Source organism: Bubalus bubalis, chromosome 5 (assembly GCF_019923935.1).
Source record: "Bubalus bubalis isolate 160015118507 breed Murrah chromosome 5, NDDB_SH_1, whole genome shotgun sequence".
Lineage (NCBI taxonomy): Eukaryota > Metazoa > Chordata > Mammalia > Artiodactyla > Bovidae > Bubalus > Bubalus bubalis.
In genome coordinates this window covers 56,921,892-56,934,326 of record NC_059161.1, presented here as the reverse complement: position 1 = coordinate 56,934,326, position 12,435 = coordinate 56,921,892, and the positions used below count along the sequence as shown (strand labels likewise).

Sequence of the window (12,435 nt, the reverse complement as noted above, 5' to 3'; positions counted from 1 at the left end):
AAAATTAAGATTGTGTGTAAGGGGGTCCCAAATCCACAGAGCAATTAATTTGTGCGTTATTCTGCTCAGAATCCAAAAGCAAGAACAAAGCAGAAAGCACATCTGGACAGCTGAGGCCCTTGAAGAGTTATGTTATATAATAAGCAAAGCTCAACATTTACTCTCCTTGAGTTTTTATGCTCAGTGGGTGTGTATCTGTGTCCCCAAGTTTAGGACAAGAATTTGCATTGGAGGATGGAGACTTGGAATACAGCACAACCAGAGGGCAATGGGACCCATCTCTTGCTTCAGTCAATGCATAAACCTCTGATTTAGAAGGGAAGGGTCGTATGCATTAAAGACAGCTCTTAGAATTGATTCGATGCCATTGTGGCATCTACCCCTCTAGCGTCCCTCCTCCCCGTCCCCCATCGCCCAAAGTTGTTAAACCTTTTGGTATAAACCACTACCTCTGTTGCTCTATTGTCAATTGTAATTTGCCCAGTGTAGCTATGCAAATGTGTTTTCTTCTGAGCTTCCTCAAAAGACAGCGCTGCCAAATTTAAGCTCAAGTTAATTTGGCTCAGTCTGGCCCCCTTCACTTCTGCTAGAACCCGGAATCTGCGGCTACCAGGCCCCCGGAGCCCTCACCTCTGCCCCTAGGGCCTCGGCCTGTCTCAATTGCTCTGGACCGGTTCATTTTGCCACAGCCCGGAGCAGCTCGGAAAGCAAAGATTAAAGGGGAAAGTCGCAGCTGTATATTTATATTTTCATTGCTAGAAGGGAATTGATTTCCGCGCATTTATTTTGGTAGTTGTAATACACAAGGGCGGATTTGCGTCACCCGAGCAACTTGCCGGTGGAGATAAAGTTGCACAAATATTGAAAGGGGAAGTGCTAGGAGTCATTATAGAGTTTTTCTCCGGAAGAAATAAGGATTTCTGCAGTATCCTAAAATACTAAGGCCGCTTCTATTTTGAGCCCAATCTCGCAGGCACATCCGCTCATTTAGCCGGAGTTTGAGCCCATCAAAAAACAGGAGATGACCTGAACTCCGGCGAGTCCAGGGTTTCCTGCTGCTTTCTTGGTTCTGAGTGGGTGGAGGGAGTAGGGAGGAGGAGGAGATTCTGAGCACTCAAAAGAGGGCGAGGGGCTCGCAGAGTCGGAGCCTGGGCCAAAGGCGTGTGGAGGGGAGGCAGAAAGGGGTTCCAGAGGTTTCCTTTTTCGCGTTTCCCTCCGGGAGCTCCGGGTGGGTCTGAGAGGCGCTGATGCGGTTGCAATGAAACCGAGAGTAATGAAGGGCACGCTGGTCCGGTGGCAATTTACAATCAGGCCGTGCGGGTTTGGCGGGCAGAGAGGAGGGGGCGGCAGTGTTAGGAGTCTGCGGGGAAAATGCACCCGGTGGCCCCATCCTCGCCCCTCCTGCTCCGGGCCTTGAAATGCTGCAGATGCGGATAGTGGGCTCAGCTGGAAACCCGTAGAGCCCACGTTCCGCCCCGCATGCATCCCGCGCCGGTTCCCGAGGGTCGCTTCGCATTTGCGGGCGGGCTGCCTGGGGTGAGGCCTAAATGCGCCTCTTTTCGAACTGTGAGTTTGTGCTTAGGCCGTGGCTTCAGTGCTCGCAGCGGAATTGGAAGTGACACCAGAAAAAAAGGGAGGAAGAGAGGGCTCCAGGCAGCCCCTACACACACTGGCGCTAGTGTCTTTCCCCGAGGGCAGCGAAGTTATACAGAGGCCGCACCCTCCCACTAGAGTCTCCCTGGAATCCTTAGCGTATTCCTGCAAAGCCTGCACTGGAGCCTTTTAAGGAGGGTCCAACACCTCAAGTGGCTTTATACTCATCTACCTCTTTGTCTCTGGCTAGAAACAAAAGGGCTGGTCTTCCTGCATTTCTCTTGCCCTAGCTGCCCATGACCTTAGCAGATCACCCCACTCCTACCCCCTTTCAGTCTTTGGACCTAAGACTTCTTTCCCGGCTCCACGGAGCAGGGCAAGAAACCCTCTTGAGTAAGAGAGGGAGGGAGAGACAGAGGATAGAGAGAGACAGAAGCTGGTTGGGGAGAGAGGCGGGGCCATGTTGTTCTCAAAGCTGACTGGTCACAAATAATTGATTAGTGATTGTTACTTTCCTGGAGAAAACCAAAAACTTAAAATGACAGCATCTGCAACTAGTGACCAGAAACCACTAGCCCAAACCCCGAACTCGAGATAGGCATGGCAAATTCAGTTGTCTTCCTGGGTTTCTTTGGTAAAGACCTGTTAGTACTGAAGTGAAATTTTAAAATGCCACAGAAGCTTTATGGCAACGATACTGAAAGTTTGGGGAGGAAAATGCCACAGAAGCACGGAAGTTCTATTAGAAGATGCTTATTAGGACAATCGAAAACAAAAGATTTCGTGGCTTCACTATTAGTATCATTTTATTTTCTTCCTGAAAATGTGCAAGAAGAACTCATCTGGGTGGCCTGTGGTTTGTTTGGGAGAGGGGTGGGGAAATCCATTCTGAGTCTAATTTAAAAGAGAACGAATTCTTAAAATAGAGATGTTGATGTTGCAGAAAACCCCCACTACACCGACTCTGTGCTCCAAAGACCCCAAGTGCGAATAGAAGGCGTCCGCCCCCCACTGCAGCTTTTCCTGCGACCAGGCCTAAGGGGTTCCCTGGGGAAACAGTCGCAATGAAAGCAGCATTTAACCCCAAGGAAATCGACTCTTGTGGGCACTTGCAAAACAACGGACGCCACGTGATCGGGGATGTGGCGGAGGAGGGAGGGTGACATTTCCTACAAGGTGCAGCAGAGGAGGGGACGCGCGTGCCGCGCTCCCGGGTTTCGGACGGCGGCCTGTTTTGTTGTCCCTGAGGCTCGAGGGGTGGGGAGGGGAGAAGGTTTGACTACGTCCAAGGGAGGCATTCGGAGACATCCGTCTTATTTTGTTTGAAAAGTTACTCGTTCAAGTTGTCAGTGTGTGACAGCTCAGAATAAAGCTCATTTGTGACCGCCCCTCCTCTCTTCCCTGAGGATCTCCGCGGCCGGGAAGCAGACGAGGTGCTGACTTACGGGGGGCGGGGGAGTGGGGTGCTCAGTGCCGGGGCACTCGCGTGCGATAGCCCAGGGCAGGGCCGCGCGGGGGCCGGGACCTACGAAAGACTGAGCTTGGTACAGGACACCTACTCTTGGGGATAGAGGCCGACTGGAGAAAAATCGGGCCGAGAGAAGTAAAGAGAGGAGGGAAAACTTGGGGGTCGTCAGCGTTCTAAGGGGCCGGCTTTGTACCCTCGAAAATAGGCAGGAGCACCAGTTTCCTTGAGAGAGCGCTCCAGGAGCGCTGTGGCCAACTCTCCGCGCCTGGTGCAGATTCGGAGCCGTAGAAGTTAGTGGGAGGTTAGGACTCCCTGGAGCAGCGGTTCGGGCCCCTGGTCTTTGCAGAGTGCTCGGCTTACACAGCTCAGCCCACGCGGCAGCAGCAAACAGTTTGGCGTGGCCGAGGCGTGGCCGAGGGGGCGGGACACGCCCCCTTTCCCAGTTCCCCTCCGTTTCCCACTCCCCATTGGTCACCAGCGTGGCCAATGAGCGCTCGGATCGAGGTTCTACCCTGGGTCTGACTCGAAAGCTCCTGCCAAAACTTTGGGAGTTTTTAGAGAGGAGTTTTTTTTCCCCCCCTTTCTATTTTTTTTTTTTTTTCAAACTAACGGATTATTATTGTTGTTGTTTTAAATTTAGCTCTTAAGGCTTAGCTGTTTGGGTGTTTCTTTCGGTGCCCGATTCCCGTCTCCCTGGCTTCCCTGGCGTTCGTGCAGCCGCGGCCCCCGCCCGCCTAGCCGCTCCAGAGCCCCTGGTTCGCCTTCCAGCCCGCGGGGAGCGCGGGCGCCGCGCCGCCTTTAAAGTGAGGCCAGGGGCCGAGGCTGTGGCCGGCCGGCCGAGATCCGGCCCTCGCCTCCTCCCTCCGTGGCGCTAGGGCTCCCTGGCCTGTCTGCAGTTCGGACGGAGACGAGTAAGCTGAGCGTCTCCGGCGGGGCTGCCGCCTCCTCCTGGACTTAGCGTTCCTCTCCCCGCGCACCCACCCATCCACCCGGCCGAGCCAGGCCGCGGCGGCCTCTCGGCGCACCCCGCCAGGATGTTCGCCGCCGGGCTGGCTCCCTTCTACGCGTCCAACTTCAGCCTCTGGTCGGCCGCCTACTGCTCCTCTGCCGGCCCCGGCGGCTGCTCCTTTCCTCTGGACCCCGCCGCCGTCAAGAAACCCTCTTTCTGCATCGCGGACATCCTGCACGCGGGTGTTGGGGAGCCCGGGGCGACCCCGGAGGGTCTGGCGGGGGCCTCGGCTGCTGCCCTCACCGCGCACTTAGGATCGGCTCACCCGCACGCCTCTTTCCAAGCTGCCGCCAGATCCCCGCTTCGACCCACCCCGGTGGTGGCGCCCTCCGAAGTCCCTGCTGGCTTCCCTCAGCGACTGTCCCCGCTCTCAGCCGCCTACCACCACCATCACCCACAGCAACAACAGCAGCAGCAACAACCGCAGCAGCAACAGCCTCCGCCTCCACCCCGGGCTGGCGCCTTGCAGCCCCCGGCCTCCGGGTCGCGGGTGGTCCCTAACCCCCACCAGAGCGGCTCCGCCCCGGCCCCCTCCAGCAAGGACCTCAAGTTTGGAATAGACCGCATTTTGTCTGCAGAATTTGACCCCAAAGTCAAGGAAGGCAACACACTGAGAGGTAGGTCTTGGGAGAGAGGCTGCAGGCCTCAGTTCAGGGAACTGACGCACTCGCCGATCCCTGGGGCCGTTTGGGATGCCTTTGAGTGTTTTTAGGATTAAGAACAAGTTGGTAAAATGAGGGAAAAGGAAATGAATTGTAAGGAGACTGTGAAGCATTAGGTTTGAAACTCACTTGCTCTGCGTTAAAAAACAAAAAACAAAACCACGAAGAATCCAGGGATGCTTTAAAAACACACAGTCACAGAATCAATATTCATAAAAATGGTTGGTGTAAATATTTGCTCAATGGACTATCATCTGTGTGTCTCTTTAATAACATATCTGGAGAGAGAACAAACTACATTATTGGACAGGAAAAGCCCTTTTGGGGAACATTTTCGCTTCCTTTGGTCTGATTTCTGGTGCAATTCCACCCAAGGATTGTAGATGAACAATACTGACTGAACTCCCCAAGAGGAGAGAGCAGAGTGAGGGGTTCTTTGGGGGGGACGGTTTAGTTCTATGGAATTCTTGGAAGACACCTGAAAGTGTCTTGTTTAGGCCTCTTTGCCAAAAGCCCTTCCTAGTTATACGCATGGATGTGGACCTACAGGGCACACACAGGAACATTTCGTGCACTGCCCTTTGGCCAGTGTCCGGAGAGAGGCGTCTTGGGGGCTGGAGACAGAGGTCTCTCACGACTTCGCTCCAGGAAAGCGGAATGGAGGGGGTGTTGGGCGACAGAGAGAAACAAATCCCAGAGAGTGTGAGTGTGGGTCTGTGGAGGGATAACACCTCTTCTTTTCCCTTGTCCCCAGATCTCACGTCGCTGCTCACCGGCGGGCGGCCTGCGGGGGTGCATCTTCCCGGCCTGCAGCCCTCCGCAGGCCAGTTCTTCGCGTCTCTAGATCCCATTAATGAGGCCTCTGCCATCCTGAGTCCCTTAAGCTCAAACCCGAGAAATTCAGTTCAACATCAGTTTCAAGACACATTTCCAGGTACGGAAACCCTCCCGAGCGCCCGCCTCACGCTTAGGTCGACCGCCACACATCTACTGGAGTTTCACATGCAAGTCGCGGTTTAGCAATCCCGGAGTTGCGGGAGGCTACGGCGCGTCCGGAGAGAAAGCGAAAGATTTCCCAGGAAGCTAGCTCAGTCTTTTGTAGCCTGGGGGATGGGGGAGCTTGGGGAGTCAAGAAAGTGTGTGGGGGGCAGGTGGGGTGATGGAGAAGGGGCTTTCCCTAGTCATTTCTCCCGACAGGGTGGTTTGAAAGTGCAGCAAGTGGTGTTGCTTGTTAACATACACACATTTTGGAATGACCTCAAACACTTGCGCACCTGGGCACGGAAGCGAGTGCACACACGCACGAGTAGAGAATCGAGGCTGTCATCTTTGGATCCTTTAGGCCCAAGGGTTATTTTCGCCCACTCTGAGAATAACCGATGGTCACGCATTCGGTTTATGTCTTTTCTTTGGAATTAACCGACGAAACCCCGGGCTTGTCCACTCCACACTCCTATTAGGCCTTCCGCCTATGGTCTTATGAGCCCTAAGTTTCCCCTTTAGAGAGGCCATTCCGTGCCTGCGTGAAAGAGCTTTCAGAGCCGACTGTTGAGGCAAAACAATTTTAAGCATCGTGTGAGCCCCAGGCGCGCAGGCCGCGGACAGAGCATTAACTGGGCCCTCCTGTCTCTCCTGTTCCGGCTCCCCCCTGCTGGCAGGTCCCTATGCCGTGCTCACGAAGGACACCATGCCTCAGACGTACAAGAGAAAGCGCTCGTGGTCTCGGGCAGTCTTCTCTAACCTGCAGAGAAAAGGTCTGGAGAAAAGGTTTGAGATTCAGAAGTACGTGACTAAGCCAGACCGAAAGCAGCTGGCCGCGATGCTGGGTCTCACGGATGCGCAGGTAAGCCCGCTCCGGCCCCCACGCACAGCCCTTCGGTTGGGCAGCAGCTCGCGGCCTAGCCCCAAGGCCCCTCCGCCCGGCCTGACTCTCCTTTTGCGGGGGAAACACTAAATCTTGAATTTCACGAGACTTCGTGGACTTCTTAACTTGAGAGGGAGAGAGGAAGAGGGTGGGGGGAGAAGGGCAGAAAGAATAGCCCACCCTAAAGATATATGTCACAAGCTGCCGCATGTTTATTTTGGCCAACAAGGGAAAGCCTGTTGCTGAGAAAGCAAATAGGCCGCAGGAGATAATAATTATGTACTCCAATGTGGCGCAGTTGGCCGTAGGGGGCAGTTTCAGAAGAGATAAAAATCCAAAGTCAAGAGATTGTTGTTGTTGTTGTTGTTTCCCTCCTCTTGTCCTCCCCTCCTCCTCCTCCTTCTGCTGCTGCTGGATTGTGAAATCCCCAGTTGTGAGGAAGTGAAAACATCATTTCAAACGGAATTACTTAGCCCCTGTAGGGTGAGAAGTCCACTTGGAGCGGCCACAGTCAGTCCCCTTTTCTAACGGCCTGATGGGAGGGGGGCAGTGAGGAAGAGAAAGAAAAAAAAAGATTTTCTTAGAGCACCTAAGAGCATTACACCAGGTTCTGCCTACTTGAGTTTTTTTTGGTTTGGTTTGTTTTTTAAAAGAAATCTTCAAATAGTGAATCTATTGTGCCTGAATTCAACTTTTTCCTTTTCTCAAGTTCAAGACCTGGATTTTTATTTTTTAATAAAAAATAAAGGTTTTGAAAACTTTATTTTCAAAACTTAAAACTATTTTAAGTTTTGAAAATAAAGAGTCACAGTTCTTCCATACCTCACAGCAGTGGCCCTGGCTTCCTGGGTGCTGAATATTCTGAACAGGGCAGACGCCAAACGCATTTTTTCACAGCTCCCTTAGCCCACCCCCCCTTCTGTCCTTCATTACACAACTCCCTTCCCCAGCACACACACTGGAAGAGCCCAGCCGTTTTCCACCAGCTGTGGATGTTATTTTTAAAAGGGAAGCTGGGACTTGTGTGAAAGCATTGGGTCCCCCAGGGGATTATATATTTATATAGATTCTCCGAACCATCCCTACCCCCTTCCTCCACTTTGCACAGGTTTAATGCCAGCGTTTTCTGAGCCCTCAGAAGAATTAGTTTATCTCAGGCAGGGGCAGGGTCCTTATCAGTCTCTGAGTACACATACACCAAGAAAATGCTCTTTTACTGAAGGTCCATTGGTGCCCCCATGCCACTGGGATTAACTCTTTGAATCCCCTTCCCCTTGTTTCTCAGGGTTCCTCCTTAAAAAGAAATACTTTTGTACTGACTTGCCTTCAGTAATGGCAGTAGAGGAGCAGCCGACTTAGCAAGGATTCTTAACAGTGGGCTACCAAACCGTTGAAATTGTGTGCAAAATCTTGGGTATATGTGCATTTTTCTGGACCAGGGATCCATAGATTAATCAGATTCGTGGCAGGGGGTGGTCCTGGCTTACATGGGGTTAAGAAGCATCGACTTAGAGTATTGGTGCCCCTAGTTTGAGGGCAAGGTGCAAGGACCTGCCTTTCCAACAAGCATCCAGGTGACTTCAGGCTACAGGTCGGAGGGCCACATTTTGAGAAACGGTTGTAGCGGCTTTCCTAAGCCAGGATCCCTGGTGGTCCCCGTGGTTTCCCTCGGCTGCCTCTGGGTCCCTGCTCCTAGCCCAGTACCTGGCCTGTGGTAGAGGTGCTGGGGACGATCAGTGATTCTTTCCCGCCTTTGGGAGAGGGTCTGGGATGCGCGAGAGTCGGATTGGAGCGAGCCTGCCTCTCATCTCCACGTCCCTTTTTGTCTCCCGGTGCGGCTCGGCGCGTCGCAGGTGAAAGTGTGGTTCCAGAACCGGCGGATGAAGTGGCGGCACTCCAAGGAGGCTCAGGCCCAGAAGGACAAAGACAAGGAGGCGGGCGAGAAGCCGTCGGGCGGAGCCCCGGCCGCCGACGGCGAGCCGGAGGAGCGGAGCCCTAGCCGCTCGGAGGGTGAGGCGGAGAGTGAGAGCAGCGACCCCGAGTCACTGGACATGGCCCCCAGCGACACGGAGCGGACTGAAGGGGCCGAGCGGTCTCTGCACCAAACGACGGTCATCAAGGCCTCAGCGGCCGGCGCCCTCCTGGCCGCCAGCAGCGGAGGCAGTGGAGGCAGTGGCGGCGGCGGCGGCGGCTTCAACTTCGGCGGCCTGAGTAGCGGCAGCACCACCAGCGCCGGGAGCTCCGGCAGTCACAGCAGCGGCGGCGCCTCAGAGCTGCTCCCCGCACCCCAGCCCTCCCTCAGCAGCGCCCCCAAAAGCCCCGAGCCCGTCCCGGCGCCCCTCGGCGGCCTCTAGACTGGACGAGATTGGAGAAGTCCTGCGTGCAGACCCCCAGCCTTCCAGTGTGGGCTGGATTCTGTGCCTACTCTCCAGTGGCGGCGGGGCCCCGGGGTTTGAGACGCAGCGGCGGAGTTTCGCTCATCGCCTCCCCGGGCCGGTGCAGCCCACCCGGCACAGAGCGGAGGCGAGTCAGAGTGCCCCCCACCACCCACCCCAACCGCCACCGCCAGGCTCCCAGCGCCAGATGAACACTCCTGCCCGGATACAAGCAGCTCACACTGTGAAGCATTGGACTAAACAGTTTTCCCCGCACTAGGGGTCACGGTGCAAAGACATGATGCACTTAAGATACCACAAACTTGTAAATAAAATGTTTACTCTGGTTTGTAAAGGCCACTTGGCTTGCTGGGGCGAGGCAGTCCTTAGGGTCTGGGATCTCTGATCTGGACTTTAGCCCGAGGCACTTCTGGGTGCAGCCGCTGGAGGTGGGGGATTAGAGCTTGGGGGGAGCATACTGCAACCCCTGAGCCACCTCTCTGCAGACTTGGGCAAAGGCTTAGAGCTTCCATTAGTCCATAGCCCACGCCAGCTGCCACCATCGATCCAGCGATCTATGCACCAGAGTATGACCTGGGAGCCCTGTCGGCCATAGACTCTGTTAGGCCTGTCCCGCAGATGGCTTCACCAGGAGTGTGTGCACCAGCTTTCCACAGCAGCTGTAAGCAGAGTGTAAGCAGGGTTGATGGAGAAGAGGGTAGTGGGGGACAAGGTTAACCTCTCCAGCGCTGGTACTGGAGTCTAGAGAGGCAATTCCAGGGCAAACCCACCCCTTGCTTGTGGATGGAGTAGGGGGACTGGGCAGGTTTGCAGTGTCCAGAGAAAAGGACCACACACTATCCGCCAGTGGTTAGGGCTGGAAGACTGAGCCTGTGATGATTTTAAAGCTGCCAAAGTATTGCATGGCAAAATGGTGATTTGTTCAAGGTCACTTCCCTTGTCCCAGATTGAGGAGGAGCCCAAACCAGAACTTGGACCTTCTGGCTCATATTTGGTCAGTGAAGGGCCTGAAACACTGCACACCATCTGTACCTCCCCCATCAGCATGTACAGGCACACACACACACACAGGATCTTCCAATAGATGGGTCCTACAGGCGACCATCCCCAAGCTGAGGTGGGATGAAAGGCAGTTTTCCCCTCATACTGCAAATGGAATATAGCAAATCTATTTTTGCCTCCACGCAGCTTCTGGGATGGGCCATTCAATTTTTTCCTCTTTTTTTTTTTTTTTCTGAAAACTTGAAGAGTCAAATCTCTCTCCAAGACAGCCACACCCCTTTCCCTAGAAACTATGAAATGTCTGGAGTTGGTAAAATGTTATTTCAGGAGAGTTTAGAACAAATAGGCCTTGTGGACAAAACCTGATCACCCTGGTCTTTGACACTGAGCTAGGGCGAGGGCATAGCCCTCTTACAGACCCACCATCCATCACAGGAAGCCAGTTGTCCCATGGCTTCTCCCTCCCATGGGGCCCATTGGGAGGGAGAATGTTGCCCCTGAAGAGATGCTGAGGACAGTGAACCTAGGATGCCCCTAGACCCAGCCCTGGTTGGAGCTCCAAGAGGCTCCCTGGTCTGGCTTAGCTGCCTCCCCATTTTGACCCACTTGCTTGAGCACAAAGACTTCTGTTCTAGACTTCTGGGCCCAAGGACACAGTGGAGCCCCCAGATTTAGCTCTCTTTGGCCTGGCTCGGCTGGTTACCTGGACAAGTCCCAGAGTGCAGCCCAGGGATGCAAGGCTGACCATTCCTTGCCTCAGTCAGCCACTCAGTACCCCCAGTGGAGCTGAGCTCCTGGAGGAATGTTCACAGTGGGGAGAGGGAACCGCTGGGGTGGTCTGGCCTAGGAAAGATAAGAGAAAGGTAGAGCACCCTGGAAGGGACCGCAAGGTAAATGGGGACATCATCCAGCTGTTATCCCTAAATGGGCCACTTGTTTTGGGGGGTGATGGCAGTCTCACCACTTGGCTGTAAGTCCCAACCCTGAGTTAGGTTGATTCCTTCACACCTTCAGGCACGGGCTCTGCTGCCTGAACTGTAGGATTGTCTCTGTGCCTCTATTTTGCCTTCAGTAGCCAGATTCATTTCTTCCTATTCCCGAAATACTGAAACCGGGACATCCCAGGAACGTTGAATTTTGAGGCACTTAAATGCAGTTCTGGCTGGGAAGGCGAGCTGAGGCGGGGGCGGTGCTTTATGCACACCGCAGCCGCCCCGCCCCTCCTGAGGTCGGCGGGATGCTGCAGGCTCCCAAACCCCGCGCCGCGTGTCTTTGCCTGCGTCCCCAGCTTTTGAAATGCAAGGAAAACGTCGCCCAGGGACTGCAGTAGTGTGATTTCAGGTAGAATTCGTCCTCCTCCTGGCCAGGTCCCAGACAGACTAGAGGGCATGATGGAGCTGGAGGGCTGGGAAGAAAATGAGCAGGCAGCGGGAGTCGGGATGCTCGCGGGGCGGGGCGGAGGGTGCGGGAGAGTGTCGTAGGAGGCGCCCCCTCCACAACCACCCCACCTCTCATTCTTGAGATTTTGCACATGAAAATCTGGCGGTTCTCTACTCAAGAAGGGAGTATCATAAGTCCGGGAGAAGTTGAAGTTCGTTTTAAAGAAAAGCTGCCCTTTCGGAGGGTCTCTCTAGGCGGGCCGAGTGGCTGGATGGAAAACCCGCATTTTGGGCCAGGCCGCCTCATCCTGGGACTGCTCGCTTGGCCCGGGATACGGGGTTTTTCCCAGTGGCGCTCGATGCTAACAAGAGTGGCCAGGGAGGCTAGAAATTGTTGAACTAAGACCGAGATTTCGCAGGCATGGAAGAGAAGGAAGAGAGTGCAAGGTCCGCGGACCCCAGGCCTGCCGAGATCCTCCAGGCTCGGGCGTGGCGTGATCTGGTGCGCGCGGGCCCTGGAGCTGAGCCGAGACCCCTGCCCCTACCCGCGCGCCCCCCAGGCCTCGCCTTTTGCTCAAAGCAGTAATAACTCTTTGCCCAGAGCACAGCCCTGCCTCGCCAGCCCCGGAGTCCTGGCGGCGCCAAGCCCTCCGAGCAAGGTTACCAAGGCGCAGCTCAGGGCGCGCAGAGAGCTGGCGACCTACGCGCGCCTCTCTGGGACGCGAAGAGGATCTGCTACGCCCTTCGGCTGCACGCACGTGCGCACACACACACAACTTTTTTACACACGGAGGTCAAATACAAATGCACAGGCCCTCCGAGGCACACATAAACGTAGACGCAGACGAGCACGAGGGACCGTCTACTGGCTAGTTCAGGGCTTCGTGAGTAAACCACGCAAATCAAGTTCCGCGTTTTCCTCTAAATGGCCAAGTCAGGAGCCTCACACCGCCTTTCTCTGCCAGTGTGGGTGGGTGGAGCGCTTTCTCTAGAAAAGTTTTCTTGCGCCAAGATTCGCCGACTAAGCACCTGAAAAGAGGCGCCGCGTTCCGCTGCGTTCGT

At 54.9% G+C, this 12,435-nt stretch overlaps 1 protein-coding gene across 1 annotated transcript; it reads left to right on the top strand.

Annotated features, from left to right (window-relative positions):
• The first annotated feature begins 3,549 nt into the window (after positions 1 to 3,549).
• On the top strand, positions 3,550 to 9,326 carry HLX (H2.0 like homeobox). The gene is made up of 4 exons (XM_006080639.4): positions 3,550 to 4,687; positions 5,487 to 5,666; positions 6,391 to 6,575; positions 8,450 to 9,326. Exons 1-4 carry the CDS (start codon positions 4,096 to 4,098, stop codon positions 8,948 to 8,950), a joined length of 1,458 nt encoding a protein of 485 aa, XP_006080701.1. The 5' UTR covers positions 3,550 to 4,095; the 3' UTR covers positions 8,951 to 9,326.
• Positions 9,327 to 12,435: the final 3,109 nt, after the last annotated feature.

Coding starts and splice junctions, on each gene's coding strand:
- HLX (XM_006080639.4), top strand. CDS start 4,096: ATGTTCGCCGCCGGGCTGGCTCCCTTCTACGCGTCCAACTTCAGCCTC. Junction 4,688..5,486: donor GGAAGGCAACACACTGAGAG/GTAGGTCTTGGG, acceptor CCTTGTCCCCAG/ATCTCACGTCGCTGCTCACC. Junction 6,576..8,449: donor TGGGTCTCACGGATGCGCAG/GTAAGCCCGCTC, acceptor GGCGCGTCGCAG/GTGAAAGTGTGGTTCCAGAA.